This window comes from Triturus cristatus, chromosome 3_2 (genome assembly GCF_964204655.1).
Source record: "Triturus cristatus chromosome 3_2, aTriCri1.1, whole genome shotgun sequence".
In the NCBI taxonomy this organism is placed as follows: domain Eukaryota; kingdom Metazoa; phylum Chordata; class Amphibia; order Caudata; family Salamandridae; genus Triturus; species Triturus cristatus.
Window position 1 is genome coordinate 664,511,503 of NC_140584.1, and position 25,487 is coordinate 664,536,989.

At 48.0% G+C, this 25,487-nt stretch overlaps 1 protein-coding gene across 8 annotated transcripts in view; it reads right to left on the reverse strand.

The window, feature by feature from the left end:
- Positions 1-460: 460 nt before the first annotated feature.
- The window catches only part of LOC146857922 (ADP-ribosylhydrolase ARH1-like), a 153,036-nt gene continuing 128,009 nt past the window's right edge, over positions 461-25,487 (reverse strand). For all 8 annotated transcript variants that reach the window (XM_085648647.1, XM_085648649.1, XM_085648651.1 and 5 more), the window contains one exon: positions 461-7,854. In XM_085648647.1, the coding sequence (XP_085504773.1) occupies positions 7,467-7,854 (388 nt within the window). In that variant the 3' untranslated portion in view covers positions 461-7,466. The remainder of the gene's footprint in view (positions 7,855-25,487) is intronic.

Sequence of the window (25,487 nt, forward strand, 5' to 3'; positions counted from 1 at the left end):
TACTCACCTCTCGGCTTCGGCTTTTGCAATAGCCGAATCAAAGACCCAAAGGACCAAAGAAAATAGTGGGAGCTACCCACCACCAATACTTAACTAAGTGTCTTCTTACGCCAACAGAGACCCGTCTAACGTCTCGCCTTACCATACATCACCAAAGAAGGGCCAAAGCAAGGCGGCAGTCAGGGCAGCAGTCGTCAGCAGCCGTCAGGAAGGAGAAACCGCACTGAAAAAGACCTTCGGACCACTTTCGACATACAGGGGTCGCTTGACGTGGCTCGCGATTCCTCCGGAATTTTCTTGCGGGGCTCCTCACGACCTTCAGGCAGGACTACTACCTCTAAAGCCGCCCCACATTGGGCGCCATTTGAAGAACCAGAAACCTTATTGGTCTGGCGGCGCGGGGAACGCCTTAATCTCCTGGGTCCACTTGCTTTATCTAACAGAGACACAGGACACTCTGTTGGGCGTAGAAGATCAGATTTATTAGCTGCAGCTAAGTACAGTTGTCCCAGAAGTACACTCGGTATGTTCTCAGGAGACTGCCACTTTACTCCGTGGCGCACAATCTCTTATAGTACATGGATGGCATACAGATTAACCAAGAACACTCCCAATATATATAAAAAGAACCAATAAGAAAAGCACAAAGACAAGGCTTTACCAATGAAAAGAACTTGAGAAATAAAGTATCGAGTAACCCGAAGAAGCCTCTCCTCCAACTGTGTTTGTCGTCCCTCCCCACAGGTTAATTCATTAACGTGCCCGTAACTGACTTGCAGGTGGCGAGATACATTTGTGTGCTTTGGAGGACAGTTGTGAAACGAGAGAATACGAGCAGAGGGCAGCGAAGGCCAAAGGATAAGATAAAGTCAGGAAAGAATGGTGCGAACCAACAGATAGTTAAGACAGGGATTAGTCAGACCAGACAGGGATTAGTGGACTCGGCCAGTCCCTGACACCTAGTTCGCAAACAGAGGCAGAAGGCTATTTCGACACGATGCTGCAGGAAAAGTAGAAAAGACTCGTTCGCCCTGCTGCCTGAGTGAGGGCAACACAAAATGGCGGCGGAACACAAAATGAGATTTATACGATCGAGATCGAGTTTCCTCACTTCTACGGCTGAACCTGTGTACTCTGTCAATTTCAATGTCTTCTTCACTATCTGGCTAGGATGTGAAAGAAGAGCTCATGGACACAATGTGTGAGATTCTGATCACCTGCATTAGGAGGGACTCCTTTAATACGGATGCTTTGTCTCATGGAGTGGTTCTCTAAATCCTCTGCATAGGCCTGAAGATCTTTGCGTTGGGTCTTTTAATATCAGGACCTCCTGCCTTAGAATCTCTATCTAACCTTCTCTCGTATCTCTCACCAAGACCCTGGTGCCAATATCCGGCAGGTCCTGCTTGACCTCTCTCAGTTCCTTTGTCAAGTCCTGCTTCATGGCTTATTATGTCTGCCCTGAGGGCGCAAAATAGGGATTGCATTAATGTTTTAGTCAGGGGCTCTTCTCGGTGGTTGGTTATTGAAGCTTTGCTGTCCCTCGATCTGATGGCTGGGCACATCTTTACCAGATCAGAATGTCCCTGACATTGGCGTCTTTTTTAGGTCAAGGCAGCACTTGCGCTGTCTCTTTGAGATATGTTGTATACACTTTGTGGACTTACAGCCCCGCCTATTGCCTTTTTATGTTAGTTCGATGGTGCTTTAAAAAGGCTTGCTTGCTAGTGGTTAATCTTTTCTCTTTGTCCCTCCTTCTTGTAATTTGTTTCCCCTCTCAAAGCAGAGCCTAACTACTGGTATCTTTTCACTTTGGTGCTCATCTGTTTTTCTTGGGACACTATTTTTTCTTAGTTTCATGCTTGTGTTTGGCAAAGCTTCCCTTTCATTTGCAGAGCATTCTCGTTTTTGTTGTTTTCAGCAAGTGTTTTTGGAAGGTTCCCTTTTCTTCCATTGAAGAATGGTATTTTGTCTTAAAAGCAAACACTCACCATGAGTTTGTTAATTTTTACTCCCCCATCGGTCCTTGCCTGTCCCTCCCATGTCGCTGCATGCCTGCCCCCACCTACCCCGTGTTGCTGTTTGCTTTTTTATTTTCTTTGGAGTACTGTTCAGCCAAGTGTCTGTGGAACAAGCACATGAGGAATTTGCAGCCATTCAGAGAGTAATATGATACAGCGCTCCACAAGCACTTACCATCAGGAATGTTTTTGTTTGGATGGTTGCCTCTTGGTTCCATACAGCATTTTAAAAGCCTCTGGTGGGACTGTCTGCGGTCACTCCCTAGTGAAATCTTTTAAAGATTCTCGGTCTTCTCCCTCGCCTGTGTTGAGCCATGAATAAATGTAGCATTGATGGCGTAGGCTGTGCCTTTGTTGAGATTTGACTTCTCTTCTGGGTGCGCTTGTAAACAGTGTGGAAAATAAGCAACAAAAATCAAAAAGGCATGAACTGGAGGGAAGCGAGTGATTATGTCAAGAACAACAACCAAAGCAAAATGGGACTTGCCTTTCATTGCCCATCAATAGCAATGTTTCTCCTTTTGTCTTTTCCATTATGGTGAAACGAAAAATCAACAAACATTTGTGTAAATAATTAAGAGAAAATGGAAAAGAACTAAATCTGCCCTGCTTTCTTTGTGTGTGTGTGTGAACCCATCCTTTATCACTCACTTCTTGGCTAATGCTGTACTTCACTGTGTCTTGTCGAGTGTGGCGAGCACAGGAAGTCATTACATATACTGATAGTACATTGTTTTTGTGATAAAACGTTTTGCAATTGGATTCTTACGTCGCAAGGTTGCATCAGCATTGATAAAGTTGGCTTTGTGCCTGGCTCACCTTAAAACTGCACAAGATTTGTTTTGGTCTTGGACATGTATGGGGTAAGGCAAATTTTATTTTGATGTCCTTTGTTCACTTTACTAAGCCAACAGTGTAGAAAAACAGTTTCACACTTTAAAAAAAACACAATTTTAGACAAATGTTTTAGATCTTATATGTATGTGGCTTTTTATGGTTTAAAGACAACCCACATGTTAGTTCATTGAATAAATTCATGCAGTATCATGTCACAGGTGTTTTTTCTGATGCACATATTAGTTAGTGAAACCAAAGAGGGGGACTGTGGCCTCCAATATAGGTCCAGCATACAAGCCCAAAAGTAATCCAACAAGATGAGTATGCAGTTCCTACCGAAGAGAAGGGACAATAGGTTGGCTAGGTGTAAACTAATGTACACCGGATGAAGGGAAGGAAAGGGGAATTCCTCCTTTGGTAATAAGTGCCCTCACACACTCACCCAGCTAGGTGTCCTGCTTCATCATAGGGCGTGCTCCTCATCAGGTCAGCGCTGCAATACCTGATGGGCACCCTATGACGGGCTCTTTGGCGGAGATCTTTTATTCCATGCTGTATTGGTGCAGTGGGTGTGAGGGGCCTGAAAAAGTGTAAATGTGTGAGAGGTGGGTCAATAGACTATGTGTGGATTAAAACAGGAAATAGAAGTCCGCTCAAAACAATTTTAATGAACCTGGCTCCTATCCTGATAAAAAAGGATATTGCGCAACCCTGTCTCGATGTTGCAGGATATTGCGCATTATCTGGTAGTCAACATGTTTCCTGCCCTTGTGTCAAAGTAGACGGCAATTCTTCAGGAACAAAGCTAACAATGTGATCTACACTACTTGTGGTTGACTAAGGGGGTAAAAACAGATAAACCACAAACAGCACCCTACGTGTTGTACCTGTAAATCGGTTCAGCTAACCTAAGGAAACAAAGCATATTGATTAGGTAGAGGTGGACATCGTATTAGTCCACTAGAAAACTAAGGTATTTACTATGCATATGAAGTGTCAAAAACTGCTCGTACACGAAAACAGAGACAGTAAATGGGTGAAAGAGTTAAAAACTGGTGTTAAGGAGCCCGTCCTCCTGTGGTAGCTGGAAGAAACACCGACTCACCCTACTTGGGTTGCTGGCTCATATCATCGACTCCCGGCATGAAAAGACACTCAGAAATGTAGTGTCCTAAAATAGGCCAAAAGGGTAAGCGGTTAGGATCATGGAGTATGGAATCTCACTTATGCAACCGGCGATGTGGTAGTCAGGTTGTATTGCAAGTCCAACGCGGGTTTCACGGAGGAACCCCGTTGGTATGTCATGGGCGCTTAGGGCACAACATACATAACGCGGTCTCCCTGTTACCAGCAACGAGGCAAGAAAAGCCTAAGTGAGGCATTCATTATCTCTGTCTGGTGGGGTCGGGGTAGCCGCAACATCTGATTGCCTATGACACCACCCTGCCCATCCCAACATAGTACACCCTCGTGTAGCCGTTGTCTCGTCTTACAACAGGCACACACAAACCAGGAGAGATGTGGTCATCAAATGAACTAAAGCATGTCCCCAAATTTAGTACTTACGTACGTTCACCGCTGGTGGACCTACCCCAAACACTGCTGGGACCGGGAGGTAACTGCTGAATATATTAGTTAGGCACAAGTGCCTTGGGGTGACCTAGAATCATGTTGCCTTGGTTGCCTGACCTGCAGTTTGTTTGGTGTTATGCTGTGGCCTCCAGCCCAGATTTAGTGAGAAATATCTCTGCATCTGCCGAAGCATAGAATCGAGCACCATCTTGCACAAAGGGGAAAATTGCTGTGCATTCCCCAGTGACAACCATTGTATCACGGTTATGCAAGGACTCTTCCTGGTGCTGTGCATGTGAAAGTCAGGTTCCAGAGTGTTGGCTTTTCACGTACTCCCTTTCCTAATCAGACCGGATCTTCCTCTCTTTAAAGCAGCTTGGTGACCGAGGGGTTATATTTCTGAAGAGTGTACTCGTCTGTGCTGAGCAACGAGTTACATTAGTTATGTGACCTCTCTCCTGTGCCTGGACAGAGCTAAGTGAAGCCCTAACTTGAGCAAGGTGGTCCAAACACAACAAGCACCTCACGTTCCTTTATTTATGCAAAAGTGGTACACTTGATGCTGTCCAATAAGGTGTCTTTCGCCAAACGCTGTCATAGTATTCCTAAAGCGCAAACCTAGCCAAAAGTCAGTGGAGCGCTGTGCGTAGGCAAAGATGAGCATAACAAGTGACAGGAGAGATAGCAGGGTTCTGCATTGTGATGTAGTGTTCACAGGAAATTGACTCCTCAGAAATTTCATATGATGTAGCAGATTCGGCGCTGTCTAGATGGAAAATATGGGACTAGTCTTCCAGATTTGGTATTCATAGATTCTCTGTCTCTAAACTCCCTACCAAGATGCTAAGTCTTGCTGTAAATAACCAGTATTGTGTTCACCCACATTTGCTTCTCATAAAAGCTCCCCATTTCACTTTCTCGACCATGTTGCTCCCTTCCCGCCCTCCATATTGCTTCCCCCACCTGTGCCTCCTGTGTTGCTTCTGCCCCCACCCTCCCTGTTGCTTCATCCCTGTTATGCTTTATTCCCCACCTGCACCCTTCGTGTTGCTTATCCCCTCATGAGTCCTCTGTTACTACCGCTTGAAACAAATGTTTTTGTGCTACATTTTTTTATGTACCAATCCAACTCAGACCAGTAAATTAAAAGAAAAAACAGCAAAGCCATTGCGAGACCTATTGGCTTTGCCAATGCTTGTTGTATTTTGCAGTCACCGTGGTGTACATAAGCTGTGAAAGATCGATTAAACGAAAAATAAATGCAAGATAAGGTAATCAGTGGGAAATGCACTATTGTACATTATGGAACATCCATTAGTTAATGGACTGCCGAGGTCAGTGTCTTTAACTAGAGAGACACAGAATCGGAACCTGGTTGGTACAGTGGAGAATAGTAACTTGTGTATGTTTAGTGCTAAGAGGTCCCCGTCTGTGACAGAAGGCATTGTGAATATGTAAGTCATTATTTTACCCACAGTACACTATAGATTGCAACAAAATGTGCAAAAATGTTTTAAGATAAAAAAGTGCTTCCAAAATATTGATTATAGTAATACCTTGACAGTAAGTAGTGCCATTTTTTTTCAAACTGTCCTATAAAAGTACATACTTCACAGCTCAGTTTAACTCCTTTGAAATAGCTCCAAAAAAAAATAAAAATCTGTGTCAGACAGCTTTAAGTGACTCCATCAATAAAACCCAATACCGGCTTCCAAGCACCCTTTAAATTTGCAGATTGACCAGTTGCCCACATTTACATTTTTTTCCAGACAGCACGCACCCTGGCAAGGCGGCTTGCTCCTCCCTTCATTGCGCTGCCTTAAACTTCAGCTGAAGCATTTCAGTTGTCGGAATTACCCGTCCGAGAACGGTTGCTTTTTCCCAAAAATTCGGATAACTGTTTTCCTTGAAATTGATAAAGTATGGGCACGTCGTGGCCCTCAAATCATGCCCAGTTCGACCACTGGCAATATACACTGGTGGCTGCGTCTGGGGCCTTGCAGCAAACATCCAGAAGATATGTTTTATAGGCTGTGGCCAAGCCCCAAATGAGCGGAACGCTCCTATAAATCTCGTTTGTCTGGAGCGCCCCACAGGTACAGCATGCCCCTCCAGTACACATAAATTGTGTGCTGTGTGGCAGGCTCAGGAAGCAACCACACCAGCCCTGTGTGTATGGTATGGGTGATGCGGGCTCACCTCACTCAGCCAGAGGGCCCCTTCCTTCTTCAGTACGCTCTCCACTCCACCACAAGCGGCGCTGTCCCTCTCTCTGCACCCTCATTGAGCAGGCCCTTCCCTGGTCGTCAGCCGTCCATCCCAAGTGGGAAACCCACCACTACCTGCAACTCGAGTCTGCCTCTGTGGAGTTGAGGGGAGGAGGAGGCAGGTGGTGCAGCACCTCCCGCCACTTCAGTCAGGGCTTCAATTCAGCAGCTGGGTGGGCTAACTTTCCCCATCCTTCCCGCACTCATATTGCCCCATATCTCCCGGGCCACTGCGACTCACTCCAGGGATGCCCCCAAGCTCTGTTAGCACCTGCCTAGGCAGCGATCTGGTCTATAAGCTTCTTCCTATTCTGGGACCCTTAGTCAGAGCCAGTCGCCATTTTGTGCAGCAGGGCCTTGCCGCACAGTGCCCTTTGTTGTCGTAACCTGATCCAGAGCATGAATTTCTTGGCGATAGGCTTATCCATGCCATCCCTCGATAGTCAGCCCGCTCTTGGGGTCGAAGAATAGTTGTACATGCCTTTTGCACACAAATTTGGCTAGTGAAAAGCGGGAACATGAGACGAAGTGTCACACCCCTAAAATTACTTTTTTTTAGAACAAAAAAACAAAATGTTAACATCAGTTCACTGAAGTAATCATTATTATGGTAAAGTAGCAGAGAAAATGATCATGAGAAGCAGATTTGCCTGTAATTTGCTAGCAATCAGTCTCAAAAAGGTACCAGGATGTTTAGAAGTTGCCCATTCTAAGAACAGACATTTAGCACCTGTTAGAAATAATTGTTCTGCCTAATGCCATCCTCCTCTTAACAAAGCTTATACAAGGCCTGTCCCATTGCTTCCAGCCTCTTCCGATATTCCAGGTTCTTGTAATTGGCTGGGTTCACTCCTTTGAAGCCATACATGGCTCCCCACCAGCAGGCAGCAATGGCAGCCGTGGAGTCACTATCACCACCATGGAAAAATGCACGGTCTGCGAGCTCTTTCCATGAATCGCCCGCACCTAGGATGGCGTCGTATGCGATCATGGGAGCGTCATGACCGCTGCTCCCGCCCCAGCCGCTGTAGCTGACCGACGTGTAGAACTCGTCTCGCTCCGCAACACCGTAGGCCTCCGGGAACACAGCAGGGCTCGTGCCATCAAGGAGATTTCTCTTCCTCAGGTAGTCTTGCCACTGATATTCAAAGTATGACCTGTGAGGGAGAAAAAATGAAGGTGCAAATGTTAGCCTCAGTCGTGGTCAGCGTAAATTATTCTGTAAAGTCATAATAATGTATTAAAAACAATATTGATTTAAGCCCAAGTTGATGTTTGGCCTTATTTGTAAACAAAGACGTATGGTATATGGTTGCTTAATTTCATACGTGCTTCATGTGAGAGTTTTGGTGCTTTCTTCTGTGTGCGCCCTTATTTCTAATGGAGTTTGTGAACTACTTTTCATGAATTTTTGCTCGATTGTATGCTTTATTTCTAAATTAATCAGTATTCCCTTTTTGGTTGTAATATTTCAGGGTACTGTCTAGTGTCTCCTATTGCATGTTTTATCTATGTACACTGTTTTACAGTCTTAATTTCTGCATTTATTTATTTTTCGTTCTTACATTAAACTCATACACTTATTTTTTAGTTACCCATGGCATCATTGATTGTGTTCTGTTACTGTGTGCTTTATTCATGTTTTTCTTACCTAGTTCTGTATATTTCATATGTGATTCATGACACTATTTCTGCATTCTTTGTATCCTGTCGTATTTTTATGTGTACTAGTATTTGTATTATTCCAGGGTGCTTTACGTTTTCTTTTAATTATTTTACTTCTTGATATTACTGCAATTCTCGATTTAGTTCTACACTGCACTATTTGCCTGCTCCAATGCTCTATGTCCACTTTCTTACTTTCTTGGGGAGTTCTCTATTTGATATGCTATTCTTAATGCTGGTTTTCTATTCTTGCTATTTCGTTAAGCTTTGTACTGTTATTTATTGCCGTGTCTCTGTGGTGTCTGTTGTTACTATTCCGAGTACTGTATGCTGTATGTAGAATACTGTAAAATTGTTTTTCAACAGCTAGACACATCATCCAAGAGCCACTAACTGCAGTCCTGTAATAGAGTAAATGAGCTATGCAGAATGGGTTAAGTATTTATTCACATGATCACCAAGGACCATCCTCTATGCTTGCTTTCTTGTTTAATTTCGGACAATCTTTGTTTGCTCTACTGCTTTTATTTAATACCCAATATGTGCTGCTTCCAACTTTCTTTTCGTGTTATCAATAGCCTACTCTATTCGCTGCATGATTTGCTTATGGTTGTATCTTCCTCTAGTCCTTTATTTCTGACAATTCGTTTACTCATTTCTTTTAAAAAATTCTCTAGTTTTGGTTATGGCTTGTTATGTGCTTCTGATTACTCTTGCTCATGCAAATCCTTAAACTCCATTTTACGTGCTCTAATATTTTTTCTTTTGCGCTCTCCTTCTCAATTGCTTTCAGCGTGTTCCTAGCAAATGTTTCTGAGCTATGTGTCTATTATTTATCACAGAGTTTATACAGCCCCATTTTTTACTGTTTACTGTTCTACTTCTGTGGCGGTTGGTACAGGATCGCTATATAGCATCACAAAAAGATCTCAACTGCTGCATCACATGGTAAGCCCAGGCAAGATCCATATGAATTTTGGTAGAGACGGTGAACATCTACTCCTTGAATATCCGAGTACTAACTGTTGCTTAGCCACAGTTTGTTACATACTGATTGATACCTTCTCTTCTGGATGTCACAGCCCTCCTACTACTTTATGATTGCTCTTACCTTCCCTATGCATTGTCTTCAATACCTTACATTTAGTTTCCTCTCTATGACCTTGATTGCTTCCAATGTTACTTCCTTCTCTGACCTTCTGTACTCCTCCACTGATACCTTCTATTACCACTTCAGCTTGCTTTGACTATACAAATAACTATGTGGAGTTAAGCATAGCAAATACATATTTACTCTGATGTAGTGTTAGGAGGTGTGGGGGATGCAACATTTTTGTAGGCCAATATTGTTGACCTCGATACAGTTATGTTATGTTATGTTAATGCACAAGTTACTACTCGAGTAACGATATATCTGTAAGAGACATTAGTTAGTGATAGATTCCTTACCTTAGAATATCCCCAGGCGTCAGACTGGATCCAGAAAGTTTTCTGTAGCAGTACCCCTGCGCGTCAGTAGGTGGCATAATGCGGCTCCGCACCCGTCACTGCCGTCGCAAGCGCCGAGATGACGTCACGGAGACTACTTAGGCGCCACCCATGCGCGCTGACGTCAGTCTGTACACGACTTTCCGCGCCAGGAACGCAGAGCCGTGCAAGAAACTGACCACTGGTGCCGAGAAACTAGGGCCCCGAAAGGGGGATGACCCTAACACTAGAATCAGTTCGCAGAACGGGGAGGATGGGCGGGGCGGTTAGGAATCTATCACTAACTAATGTCTCTTAGAGATGTATCGTTACACAATTAGTAACTTGTGCATCTGAAAGAGACACGTTAGTGATAGATTCCTTACCTTAGAATAGATACCCCAGCAATACCAACCCCGGTGGTGGGTCTGCGAAAAGATTACACCAGAAAGTCACGGAGAACAGAACGGCCAAAGAAACCGTCCCTCCAGAACCGATTGTCAAGACAGTAATGCTTGGTAAACGTTTGCAGCGAGGCCCACGTAGCTGCCTGACAAATGTCCTGCAAGGGGACGCCACGTCCCAAGGCAGTAGTGGCTGCTGTTGCCCTGGTAGAGTGGGCACGCAGTCCCACAGGAGGCTCCTTCTTAGCCAAGGAGTAACATGCTTTGATGCACAGAACGACCCACCGAGAGTTGCACAGCCCGACCTTTCTTGGCGCCCACGTAGCCAACAAAGAGCTGGTCATCCACCCGAACTGCTGTGTACGCTTCAGATAGAATGCGAGCGCACGTTTTGGGTCCAGACGGTGGAGCCTCTCCTCTTCCCTCTAAGGATGTGGAGGCTGAAAAAAGGTAGGCAAAGTGATGGTCTGCCCGATGTGGAAGGGCGAGATCACCTTTGGCAAAAAAGAAGGACGGGTCCTTAACACCACCTTGTCCGGATGAACAGAAAGGAGAGGAGGTTTGAAAGAAAGAGCCTGGAGCTCACTCACTCTTCTGTCAGAGGTGATAGCGACCAGGAAAGCCATCTTAAGAGTAAGAAGACGCAAAGGACAAGTATGAAGGGGCTCAAACGGAGCGCACATCAGATAGATCAAAATGAGATTCAAGTCCCATTGAGGCATGGTGAACGGCACAGGAGGAAACGTGTGCGTAATGCCTTTAAGGAAACGTTTTAACAATCGGGGACTTAAAGAGAGAAGGCTGATCTGGAAGCCTCAAAAAGGCGGAGATGGCGAAAGATAACCTTTGATTATGCCCAGAGCAGAGCCCTGCTGGGCCAAAGAAAGAAGGAATAGAAGAACTTCAGAGAGAGAGGCAGAAAGGGGATCCACATCCTTTGCTGTGCACCATGCCACAAACTTGTTCCACCTGCAGGGCGCATACCGTTTTAGTGGAGGGCCGCCTGGCTGCCAGAATGACATCACAGACTTCGGGAGGAAGATCGAAAGCTGTCAACTGTCGCTGCTCAATCTCCATGCATAGAGGTGGAGGCTGGACAGGTTTGGGTGGAGGACCGTCCCCTGCTGCTGCGACAGAAGATCCTCCCGAAGAAGCAGACGGATCAGGAGATCGATCGCCATGCTGAGTAGCTCGGGATACCAGTATCTTCGTGCCCAATCCGGAGCCACAAGGATGACTTGGGCCCGGCCGCGCCGAATCTTCTTCAGCACACTGGGCAGAAGTGGTATAGGCGGAAAGGCGTACAACAGACTGCAACTCCACTCGCGGCGAAAAGCGTCGCAGAGCGAGTGCCGCCTTGGAAATCCCAATGTGCAGAACTGATGACACTGCGCGTTCTCTTCGGTGGCGAATAGATCTAACCAAGGCTCTCCTCACAGCAGAAAGAGATCTTACGCCACGTCAGAGTGCAGACGCCATTCGTGATCCATCAAGCACCGGTGGCTGAGTTTCTCCGCCCTGGTGTTCAGAGAACCTGCCAGGTGTTGAACCACCAAGGTGATGCCTTGATGTTCCAGCCACGTCCAGAGGCAAAGAGCCTCCTGACATAGGGTCCAGGACCCCACCCACCCTGTTTGTTGCAATAACACATGGCGGTGGTGTTGTCCATGAACACCTGCACCACACTTCCCTGGACAGAGGGAAGGAATGCTTTCAGTGCAAGCCGGATCGCCCGAAGCTCCAAGAGGTTGATATGGAGCCGGGACTCCGCTGGAGACCAGAGTCGCCTGATCTCCGCCTCTCCCAAGTGGCCTCCTCATCCCAGGAGGGACGCATCCGTCACCACTGTGTGCTCCGGTTGGGGATGGGAGAGGGATCTGCCACTGACCAAATTGCGATTTGTGATCCACCACTGCAATTGTCGTGCAGTGCCCTCCGAGATCTGGACAAGATCGGACAGGTTGCCCTGATGCTGCGCCCACTGGAACTTCAGGTCCCACTGCAGAGCCCGCATATGCCATCTGGCATGTTGCACCAGCAGGATGCAGGAGGCCATCAGGCCCAGGAGCGGGAGGGTCATCCTGACTGAAACCCGGGACAGAGGCTGAAAGATCGGAATCATAGCCTGAATATCCCGGACTCGCTGCTCGGGAGGATAAACACGAAACCGTGTCGAATCCAGAACCGCTCCGATGAAGGGGAGCTTCTGAGAGGGACTCAGGTGCGACTTCGGCACGTTGACGGAGAACCCCAGCAAATGCAGGAGGTCAGCCGTAGTCTGGAGGTGGTTGACGACTGCCTGGGGCGAGCCAGTCTTCAACAACCAGTCGTCGAGGTAGGAGAAGACGGACATCCCGACCTGCGCAGGTGAGCTGCGACCACCGCCATCACCTTTGTGAACACCCAAGGGGCACTGGTATGGCCGAAGGGGAGCATGGCAAACTGAAAATGCTCCTGGCCCACCGTGAACAGCAGGTAACGCCGGTGGGCTGGCAGGATGGGGATGTGAAAATATGCATCCTGCAAGTCCAATGCTACCATCCAGTCTCCAGGGTCGAGGGTAGCCAGGACTTGAGCCAGAGTCAGCATTTTGAACTTCTACATCCGGAGTGGCTGGGCTTTTCATGGAAAGACCCAAGGACTTGGATGTGGCCCATGAGTCCTTAAAACGCTCCAGCGCACTGTCAGCCTTATCGCCAAACAGGCAAGTGCCATCAAAGGGCATGTCCATGAGCGACCTCTGGACGTCAGGTGAGAACCCATTGGATCGCAACCAAGCGTGGCGACGCAGCGCCACAGTCGTAGAAATCGCCCTGCCCAACGAGTCAATGGTGTCCAAACCACACCGAATGGCGAACTTAGACGAATCCTTACCCTCAGCAATCGCCTGGGAAAGCACAGCCTGGACCTCCTCAGGACACTGAGGCAACACCTGAGCAACCATGTCCCACACCGCGTGGGAATAGCGGCCCAACAAACAGGCGGAGTTCACAGACCGCAGCACCAAGCTGGCTGACGAGAACAACCGCTTACCAAACTGCTCCAGCTTCTTAGAGTTCTTATCCGGCAGAGCTGTGGAAAAAGCACTCTGCGACGTCGAAGCCTGGATGACCAGACTCTCCAGCGTGGGATGAGTGGTCAACAACGCGGGGTCACAAGGCGCCGGGCAGTGACGCCTGGCTACGTTTTTATCCACAGGAGCCCCTGTAGCCGGCCGCGACCAAGTGCCCAACAGGACGTCTGTGAGGGCGTCGTTGAAGGGAAGCTGAGGCTCCGACAAAGTCAAAGCCGTTTGGAGCACCTCAGTAAGGAGGTTAGTCTTGAGGGCTACCGTAGGAAGATCAAGATTGAGGACCTCAGCAGCACGACGGAGCACCCTCCTCCATCGTAGGCGGGGGAGAGGCAAACCCCAGGGCAGAAGAGACATTGAGGTCGCTGGCGTCCTCCATATCGTCCACCCAGTCCTGCTCGGAGTCACATTGACGGGCAAGAGGGTCCTCAGACCCCTCCCAGTCATCCTCACCTCTGTCGCAGGAGGAACCGGTCACGGCGGCAGAGCCGGTGCAGGGACAAACGGCGTCGGAAATGGCACCAGGGTCCCAGGCAGGAACGAAATGGTCCTGGAACCAGGGCAAGGGTGTAACGAACGGCACCCACTGTGGCACCAGAGGCGGAGCCGAGGGCGGCGCTGGGGCCGGCAGCGGCGGACCTCGTGGTGCCGGAGCCAACGGCGTAAGATCCTGTGGCGCCGAAGCTGGATCCGCCGGCGGTGCCAACAGGTTCTGGACACGGGACCACGGGGCCCGAAGGAGCGCCGGCGGGAGCCTGAGGCCTAAAAAGGCAGTCCATGGTGGCAAGAAACTCTTGCACTTGTTCGGGAGTCGTCGATGGACCCGGGTAAGGTGGGTAGGCCGCTGGACTCCCAGGCTCCAAAGGAGCCGCAGGGCCAGAGCCCCTGTCCCCCTCGTCCGCATCCGAGGACTGACAGGGGGACGTCGGAGAGTGAACTCGCTTCTTCGACTTCTTTTTATGTTGTCGCTTACCGGAATCCGATGGCGAAGACTTGGAGCACGAGGAGCGACGAATACAGCCCCGCGAGCGGTCCCGGGAACGGTCCCTGGACCTGGAGCGGTGTTGGGACGAGTGCCAGACCTCCAGCAGCTTCCGGCGCCGCTCCCTCAAGGCCTTCGGGCCATGGTTCGACAGTCCCGGCAGGATCGGGAGTCATGGTCAGTCTCCAGACAGTAGAGGCAAACATCATGGGGGTCCGCCACCGACATGTTGCGACGGCAGGTCCCACAAGACAAAGCCAGGCATCCCTACGTGCACCAGGAGAAAAAAGGGGTGAGACAAAAGTCTCAAAAGGCAATCAAAAAGTGACTAAGGTACGTGCTCTATCAGGATCTGCATTTGCTGGCGCGGAAAAAGAAAGAACTGACGTCAGCGTGCATGGGTGTTGCCTAAGTAGTCTCTGTGACATGATCTCGATGCTTGCGATGCAAGTGACGGGCGCAGAGCCGCACAACGCCACCTACTGACACGCAGGGGTACTGCTACAGAAAACTTTCCGGATCCAGTCTGACGCCTGGAGATATTCTACGGTAAGGAATCTATCACTAACGTGTCTCTATCAGATATAATTTATAATGTGCATGATTCACCCCGGAAGGTGTTTCTCAGCGCAGCAGGGCGCCATAGGGAAGCAGCATTAGTATCTGAAAAGTTCAGTTTTGAGAAGCTTTCCAAACTGAAAGTGGTCCATATACTTCCGCAGTTGGGAGGGTTGCTGATTCTGATATAAGAGGGCCAGATAAGAGAAAGCTTTCCCCCCCAGAGCGTGTTTTCCTAATGCAGGGAATAGTGAGAAGAGACTTCACCCTGGACCGCAAAGGTTTGCTTGGCAGGTACGGAATAAGTTTCTCTGTCAGATATTTGTGTTCTCTGCCGTTCAATGATTTGTGCACTATGCAACAGATCTTGAAAGTAATTCTCTTGCGTATGAGCGTAACAGAGGGAGAGTGGCAGTTCTGGCTAGCATATTCTGAATGAGGCGAGCCACTGTGTTTTGGACAACTTGGAGTATGTTTAGTAGAGACTCACTAGTGGCGGCCAAAAGGGCATTACAGTAGTTCAGGCGGCTGATCACTAGTACCTATACTAGGGTTTTCCGCACTGAAAGTGAGAGTAAAGGGAATATTCTGCGCAACAAACTCATCATATGAAATCAGGTGCCAGTGGTAGCCACTACCTGATCTTTTATAGTGAGAGACTGGTCTAGGCGAACGTCCAGATTTTTAACTGATGACTTGGGGGTAGGTACTACAGCTAAGTCAACTGGCCACCAATCCAGGGACCAGAGCAGATGGGCTTAACCAAAGAGCATAATCTCCGTCTTGCTCATATTCAGCTGGAGAAAGTTCTCAGTCATCCAAGCGGAGATGGTTTTCATACAAGCGTGCTTTATTAGTATGTAGGTCTTTATTGAAGGAGATGATAAGTTGGGTGTCATCCGCATAACAAAGGGGGGTTCTGATGGTTTAGCAAGAGGGGCCGCATAGATGTTAAACAATGTGGGGCTCAGACAAGAGCCCTGAGGCCCGATGGTCTGGGTTTGATGAGTTAGAAAACTGCCAAACCATTGTAGGGCAACAATTCGAATACCTATCTCTTCTGATCTCTGGAGCAGTCTATGATGGGACACCTTGTAGAAGGCTGCAGATAAATCAAGCAGCATTAACAGAGCAGGCTGATTTTCATCCTGGGAACTTCTGATATACTCCATGAACGCTAAGAGAGCAGTTTCTGTGCTATGCATGGGTCTAAAGCTGGAATCAGTGGCGTAGCAAGGAGTGGGGGGCAGTTCGCCCCAGGTAGCACACGTTTTGGGGGCGGCGGCCTCCCCCCAGATCTTACATTCAGCCGCCGCAGGCGGGAATAGCAGGGACCGACACAGGTGGAACAAGGCCGAGCTACTCCACTGGCCGGATTGGGAAGAATTTAGGAGCCAGTTGGGTTCCAAGTGCTCCATAAGTTGTTTATTAATAAGTCCTTCCAGAAGTTCTCTCATCAGGGGACAAGCGAGATAGGGTGGTAATTCAACAGGTCAGGGAGAGTGACCTTCTTATGAATGGCAATAACCTGTTCGGCCTTCCAATTCAGTGGAAGCCTATCTGAGCTCATAGAAAGGCTTAATAAAGAGCATATGGTGGGGGCGAGCTGATTTGGCCAAAAATTGCTGAGATCTTGGCTGGCACTATGTCTAAAGGTGACCCTGATTTGGTAGTCTTCAGCATTTCAAAGACAGAGTCAGCCTTAAGGGGTACAAAGTTCACTAGTATTCCCGTACTATCGACATTAGAGGGGAAGCATTTCTACTCCCAATTGGTCACTTGCTCTAGGAAATTTGTGGTAGATCAAATAAAAAATTTCTTTGAAATGGTTTGCATTGGCATCACATAGAGCTTGCGAGGAAGGGGTATCAGTAGAGAATGCGTTAGGATTTGTAAAGTATTTAAGAACTTTATATAACACTTTAGAGGAGTTCCCCGCCTGGCCAAGTTGTACAACAATGTGTGCCTTACACGCTTTTTAAAAAAAATATTCCTATAATATTGTGCAATGGTTACTTTATAGGTTTCTCTGTCAGTGACATACAGCTGTGCTGTTTTTTGTGGCTTTCCATATTTCTTTCTTTAGCTCATTGTACTTTGTTGTGTGCTGTTACTATGGGCCAAACCTCATGCAGTATTTTTATTACTTCCAGCTCTAGATTTTTTGCACTATTTCTAAATATTATAATTGTTCATGCTGTATTGCATGTATTGTTTAAATCTGCTATATCGCAGGGGTGGAGGCATGTTTTATTACTCCGTCATAGTCTGGTGAATTCTTGAAATTTCAGCCTTTGTGAACGTGCCAGGAGTAAAAAATAAAAGTGCTCCCCATGATGATTGGAAATCCCTTAAACAAAATTGCATCTACCCATGATCAACAGTAAGAGGTGCCAATGAGGGAGAGGTAGACTGAGCCATTGCATTTGTTGCATTTCCTAATAGTTTTTGGGGATCTTTCAGTGACGAGACAGATGTGGATTTGTCTGCTTCTGCATACATTTGGAGAGGACCTTGATAATGCTCAAGTATGCAAATCAGCAGATGCTCAGGGGCGTAACAGAGGCTCCCCCGCAGTCCGCCGGGCAGGGTTTCTATCAATGACTGTTGGTAGAGGTAGGTTTGCACCTCTTTCACTGACGGTTGAGGAGTGTGATTATTTGACAAGCTCCATAACCTTCTTAGAAGATTAGGTATACATAATAGAGGTTCTGACGAAATGCCATTTGATCGCTTCCTGACATTTCCAGGCATGAAACATTTTGACCGATAATTAAGATTTGAGTACACTTACTTGAACTTACATGCGACCAACCCTCTCTGCACTTGGACCATGATATCCTACAGTCTCTTTTAGATTTATTTTTAACCTCAACATGTGACCAGATACCCTATTAAAATATATAGACATATGTTTTTAGTTGATTTTAAGCCATAACCTTTTTTTCTAATTTTCCCCAATCTTCTCACTCACTGATTGGCCACACTCACTGTCCCTCAGTGTCTTTATTGGTGACTAAAAGATCTCAGGTCAAGTGCTACCACGAGGAGCCCATCGGCCATTGCAGTGCCAGCCCTACGTACAGCAAAGCCCAATGATGAAGCATGACACCCTCAGTTGTGTGAGAGTAATTGTTCCTAAGAGCACATGCTCCCAGTGACTCTACATATACTCCAAAGGGCGTTCCTAGCGACATTCGCAGAACGGTATACTTTTTTTAAAATATAGTTCTACTTTAGGAGAGTGTATACTGGACCGAAAATCTCCTTGTACTTTTGCTATTCGTTCTTACTAGACAGTCTATGGAAATTTTGTGGTAGAGGAACATTAGCACAAAGGCTTTCATGTTGTGACAAGATATAGAATTTTGAAATAAATAGAAATATTTATATAATGTCACCACAGAACGGCTCAGGTGTATCATCGGCCTTTTAAAGTATCACAGAACACGACAAAGAGCTACACGCTTGAACACTATATTAAGTGAGTGATGCTGCTGAAATTGTATCTATTAAAATCCCTCTCTCAACCAGAAAGTGTATCATTGCAATGGCCTGAAGAATAGATGGAGAGGTTTTGCAGGAAAGGGTCAAGAAAAGAAAAAAACATCCCGTAGCACCTGTATGCCGTCTTCTCAGTGGGGTTGTGTGATAATGTTAGGTAGAAAAGGAAATAAGAAGAAGGCTGAATAACAGTGAGTCTCTTTCCATTTTTTAAAATGTGATATCTGTAGTTTGCCCTGCCCCTTCCCCTACATGTTCTTGGATACCCCCTGTTAACAATGAAACAAAGAATCATGTGCAAGATTCCAAATAGACACACAAAAAGCTAAGACCACTCATGAAAACCTTAGATTGAATAGAAAATCTCTGCTCCTTCCTGTGTACATGAAATGCTCTCATAAGAAAAGTCTAGCTCCTTTTCATACAATTTTTATTGCAACTTTCAGTGGATAATGGGGGCGCTAGGTGGCGCACGAGCGGAATGGCCGCCACTGTGTGAGGCTCCCGCAGCCTGGCACCTTAATCCTGCGTTTTTCCTGTCCTGCTGGCTCACTTCGCCCACCAAAACACTGGCATGCGGCACCCACAGCCTGGGGACCAAGTAACACCAGTTTGAGGCGTGTCTGTTGAGGCCCGCCGCTGCTACGGCTGAGAGAAGATAGCCCCAAGGCGAACTCCCGAGTGGCGCGGTACTGCCGTCGGGTGAAGGCGGCCACATGAGCGCCGGGGCTCCCATGAGGCTTGAACTTCGAGATGGCGGCGGCTGTGCAGCGGTGAGTGAATCCACGCATTGGCTTCTGCGCCTTGACTGGGAACTGCCGCACAGCAAAGAAGCACTTTATCTCCTGGCGGGGGCGGGTGGCGAACTGTACTACCACGATTGCCATGCGGATGGCGGATCGGCCATACGCGGCCTCCTCCTTTCATTGATCCAGGGCGGGGGCGTCCATGTTGTACACAGCGTGAGGCGCGCAGCCCGTTACAGAGCTGTCATTATTCAACAGCACGGAGACCGATGCGCCAGTGGTTCCCGTCTGCGATTGGCGCCGTCATCGGCTTCTGATAACACGAAAGGAGCAGGGAGGATCCCCATAATATCTGGGTCAGACTGGGGAGGCGGAGGACCTTCACTGCCAGAGATCGCAACCTTCATGGGACACTGGTGAACTTGCACACTGCACGATATAATTGGCGCATTGCATTCCAAGACAGCCCGGTGGTGCACCTTCCCCGGGTCAACGGCTGGCTGAGTGATTCTTTCCCGACCAGTCATTCTCGCTGCATCGCCCAGGGCGGTACAGACGTGCGGCGTACCCTGGGGTCTCCTGAGTAGCCTGCCTCGCCACTATCCCCCGCGCACGCCTTGTGGTACCCACGGGACTACCCGGTACTCCACATGGGGAAGCCAGACGCGCGTCAACCGCGTCTCACCTTCGACGCAAAGAAAAGTGCCCGACTGCAGGCGGTAGATGTGGACAGCGGAGTCGAGGTGGCACTACAGGGGTCCCAGGCCCCACAGTGTGGGGATATGGTGGCCCTCCTTCTGGAGATGCGACAGGGCTTCGCGACCATCGCTGGTAAGATGGACTCTCTAAATACGCGCATGGACGCGGTCGTCCGCACAACAGAAGGCCATGAGGCGTGCATAAAGGACACTGAACAGCGCATATCTGACGCTGAGGATGCAAGGGACCACATATAAAGCACAGTGACGCAGATGGATAGACTCTTAAAGGTCATAGCTGCTAAGAACGAAGATATTGAAGCGCGTAGCCGGAGGAATAACATTCGCGTACTGGGCATATCAGAAAGTACCAACGCGGTCAAAATGGAGGACTACGTTGAGCAGTTGTTGCTGGCGGTGGTGGGGGCGGAATCTCTCTCCCCTCACTTTATAGTGGAACGTGCGCACCGATCCCTGGGTCTGAAGCCACCCCCTGGAAATATGCCCAGACCCATCATTGCACGCCTACTGAATTACAGGGATAGGGACGTTGCCCTCAAGGTGGCGAGGGAGAAGCAACAACTACACTTTGAGGGCGTGCCCTTCACCATGTACCCTGATTTCATTCCGCATGTCCAGGAGGAGAGACGGAAGCTCCTCACTGTGAAACAAAAGCTAAGGCAGGCCCAAATTGAATATGCCCTCCTTTATCCTGCGCGCCTCCGGGTCATGTATCAAGGTCACCAAGCGTTCTATACAAAGCCTCAACAGGTCGAAGACTTTCTCAAGAATCTCAAACAGTAAAAGGCAGGTTTCATCGCACCAGACGACTCACCGAGATCAGGCTCACCACCCAAAGACTGATGAATACACTACGAGAACACTGCATGTTGTGGTTTTCTTCTCCGACGAACGAGAACACTGCTTTGTTGAGACGAGACGGACAATCATATAACCGGTTCCTCCGTCGGAGGGGAACCTGATCATGGTGGCGAGTGAAGCCTTCTGAAGGGACACGAGAATCGAAGACTGCCAGGCACCCTCGAGGCCCACCAGGGGAGCTGCTTGTTAGTGCAGTCACCCCTGTACAGCAAGAGGTACCAGTGCGCCACACAGCAGAATTCTCCCTAAGGGAGATCCCCCTTCTAAGCTTCATCTGGTCTTTGACTAGAGTAGTTGAACGTAATGTTCTGGTTCATAGGTAGTAGGGTGCGGGGAGGGACTAACGCAACTGGCATGTTGGGATGCTTCAGTGGGAGTGGGAGGTAGGATTTTGGGTCCGTGAATGTTTGGCCGTGCGTGACTTACAGCACTCAATTTATGAATGGGACTCTCTCATTGTCCGATTGCTCTACTGGTCCACAGTGCAACACTGCGGGTATCGCACTTTAGGAAGAAATGGCTAACCAGGTAGCTAAATCTCAATTGAGAATCATGTCCTGGAACGTCAGGGGACTGGGGGACCCACGCAAGCGCTGGCAGGTACTAGCATACCTTGGTCGTCAACAGGTAAACATTGCGATGCTCCAAGAGACGCATGTAAACCCACAATCCCCTGTCACGTTTGCTGGTAAATGGGCAGAGTATAGATTATTCTCGATTTTTTTCTCCTATACCCGTGGCATGGCAATCATAATCAAAAAGCAGACACCGTTTGCACTTGCAGGTACGATACTGGATCCACACGGGAGATATGTGGTAGCATGGGGGCGCTTGGGCTTGGACTCAGTCACGCTGGCAAACTGCTATGGCCCTAACGTAGAGACACTCAAATTTTTTACTAACCTCTGGGGAAAATTGTAAACATAGGATCTACTTACATAATTTGGGGAGGAGACTTTAATGTCGCCCTTGATCTGAGCTTGGACAGGTCCAACGCCCCTTCATGCCATTACAACCACTCGCAGGCGGTCATGCAGGGGATACTGGTGGAGGGAGGTCTGATCGATGCCTGGCGCCACATTCATCCGCAGGTTAAAGATGGCACACATTTCACAACATATGCAGCGACATGGGCTAGATTGGACTATTTCTTACTTTCAAGGGGCCTGGGGCCGGTTATGGGAGAGGTCATACACACAGCTAGAACCTTCTCTGACCACTGCCCAGTGAAGATTACGATCACACCTCCGGGATATGATAAGCCTCGGCCTAGTTGGCGATTGCAACCCACTGCCTTACTGGATGTGGTTTTTAACAGCGAACTGGGGGAGGAAATTCAGGATTTTTTCCAGCACAACAGAGGATCAGTGGATAGCGTGGAAATGATATGGGAGGCCTTTAAGGTCACAATCAGAGGATTTTGTATTTCTAAGAGATTTGGAGTACTTAGAGATGTACAGGGGACACTGGGGAAACTGGAGAAAGACCTGAAGGGTTTGGAAGAACGAATGCTGGCAGGGGAGAAGGGACAAGTGCTAGTGGACTTCCGAGAGAAACTGTCAGAGTATGGGGACACTGCAGCACAAGAGACAAAACTCATAGGACGTTATTGGGTGGCCCACCGGTATGGTGAAGGCGAAAGGCCTGGAAAAGCATTAGCAGAGGTGACTAGGCACCCACGCTGTTCCAATCACATACTAGAAATTAAAGGGCCTGGGGGAGTACCTCTCCGGGACACAACAGACATACTCGAAACATTCACCTCACACTATGCTGCATTATACACCTCACAGCGGAGTTGGCTGATAGACCTGGATGACTTCCTGGGAGACGTGGCACTCGGTTGGCTTAGTGATGCACACCGAGAGTTCCTTAGCACCCCTTTTGAGCTGGACGAAATCAGGGAGGCGATCATGCAGATGAAATCTGGCAAGGCGCCGGACATGGATGGTATTCCCTCAGAATTTTGTAAAAATTATTTAGATATTATGGCTTCCGTACTTAAGGAGGTATATGAGGAATCTTTAGAAATAGGTATACTCCCCTCATCGATGAGGGAGGCACTTGTCACTTCCCTTTTGAAACCGGGCAAGGCTTCGAATTTGTGCGACTCCTACAGGCCACTGTCGCTTATTAACTGTGACACAAAAATATTAGCTAAGGTCATTGCTAACCGCTTAGCCCTTTTAATGGATAAGCTTATACTTCCCGACCAGTCGGGGTTTGTTCCCGGACACGCCACGACTCATAACCTCCGCACTTTATACTCCTTACTCCAAAATGTAGCTCCTGAAGTCCCACTTGCTGCAGTATTTTTAGATGCCACTAAGGCATTCGACTCTGTGGAGTGGGACTACCTCCTAGGAGTGCTACAACGCATGGGTTTCCCCCCTTTGTTTATCTTGTGGATCAGGTTATTATATCAAAAGCCCACGGCTAAAGTGCTAATCAATGGACATCTCTCGGCCGCTTTTCCCATCACGAGAGGTACCCGATAGGGATGTTTGCTATCCCCCCTCCTGTTCGCTATTGTGGTTGAACCATTAGCGTCCAAGCTCTGTCAGCACCACCAAGATAAGGCATTCCGATGTTTTCTACGCCAAATTCGGATATCTCTCTATGCAGATGACATCACTCTGTATGTAAGAGACCCTCAACAAAACATCAACCCATTATTACGGCAATTCATTGTATTTGGCAGGCTCTCTGGCATCCACATTAATTGGGGGAAGTCACAGGTGTTCCCTCTGACGCCTGTTGTCACTAGATTTAATCTTGACTTCCCGTTGCAATGGTGTGACGCGGATCTCCGCTACTTGGGCATACAGCTCTCCAGGGACAGGGAGGAGACGCTGCGTCTCAACTATGGCACAGCTATAACCCGCCTTAGCAGCAATGTTACTCGCTGGATCTCCCTCCCATTTTCGGTTGCGGGTCGGGCTTCTCGAATAAAAATGGTTGTGCTTCCACAGTTTTTATATCTCTTCATGAATATACCTTACCACCCCGGTCGTTATTTTTTTAAAACTCTCCGCACCGAACTACTGAGATTGTTCTGGGGAGGTAAACAGTTGAGGCTTAAATGGTCCACACTTACGAAACCCTATGCCCAGGGCGGCTTTGATATCCCAGACTTCGAGGTTTATTTTCAATGTGCACAAGCCCATTATGCTTATTTTTGGATTAAGCCCCCATATATATACCACAGATAGCCGTGGAACACTGGCTTGTTGACCTCATCCCTCTAGATGGTATTATACACGCGCCTGCTCGCACTCGCGACATGCCGCCCACTACGGTTACAGGCACGGTTGACGCATGGCACCGAATCGCAGATCTTCTTGGATCCCCCCTGATATATTCCCAGCGACTCCCTTTATCCTATCATCCCTGTATGCCATTGTTACAGGAAAAAAGTTTTCACAAACTATGCGAACGGGCCAAAGTCACTACATGGGGTGATCTGTTCTTCTGACCAGCTTTTCCTAGGGATTCAACCATCGCCACTTGACTCCTTCCTATATGTTCGACTCCGACAGGGGGTTCGTTCGATTATCCCAGATTTCCCACAGGAACCCGCAGCCCGCGCACAATGGACTGTAGAACTCGGGAGGGAGCTGTCCGATGATGAATGGACATATTGCTGTCTTCAAACCTCCTAAATTTTCGCTAGTTGCAGGCTGCGGGTTATACACTATAGATTCCTCCAACGTTTATATTACACACCTGCTAAAAAGTATCGATTCTAACTGGCAGACACGGACTGCTGCGAGAGATGCAAAAGGCCGGGGGCAGGTTTCATGCATCTAGCATGAAAGTGCCTAAAGATACAGGAGTACTGGGGGCAGGTTTTTGACGCACTTACGAGGATGATGAACATCACACTAGACAAGGATCCCTTATTGGCACTCCTGGGCTACACCGCTCAGGTCCCCAAGGCGTATCGCCGGTTTACTGCCACATCGCTCTTGCTGGCCAAGCGTAGGGTGGCCTGCAGGTGGGGTAGGGGGCGGGCCCCGAAATTCAAGGAATGGCTGGACGACCTACTCTATTGCCAAGAGCAACTGATAGCCTATGCTGAAACGCTCCTCCAGGGATATCTTCTGATGCACGTTTCGGATACTTTCCCCTTGGGAAATGATGCTTAAAATGTTGTGTGGTCATACTCCTCCCATGTCTACCAGGCTTCCTTATTCCATGTTACAGATGTACAAAATGTATTCCAATCCAGCTGTTCTATGTTGTGCTGCTTCCTACCCCTCGCTTGATGCTTCCACCCCTTGAGCTACCAGACTAATGTGATATGTAAATAATGAGGGTCTACGTACTTGCTGTGCCATACTATTGATGGGCTGAATGTTCTTTTCTGGCGCCACAGATGTGGGGAGCAGCCTCGATGTATTGATATGTTATCCAGGACTTATTCACATGATGTTCTTGCTGTGCGATCTTCTCCAACTCCTTTCACCTCCTATGCTTCTCTTTTATTTTCCTTTCCCTTTCTTCTGGACGAGAGTATTCACTATGTAACACCTACGCATGCCTATATCATGGTTATCAGAAACTGTACTGTAAGCTATATACACTGTAAACTGATAAATAAAGGTTTTAAAAAAAAACTTTCAGTGGATAATGGTCATGAGAATAAACCCGTGAGGAGAGTGAAGGTGTAGCGATGGCAGTGGGGAGGTGAGGGGTGGTCAGTCTGCTGTATGAAAGAAAAATAATTGTGGGAGAATAAAAGAAGAAACCTCTAGACCTAAGAAGCAACAAAACTGGAACATAGCTAGTTATGATAATAACCAACATTGAAT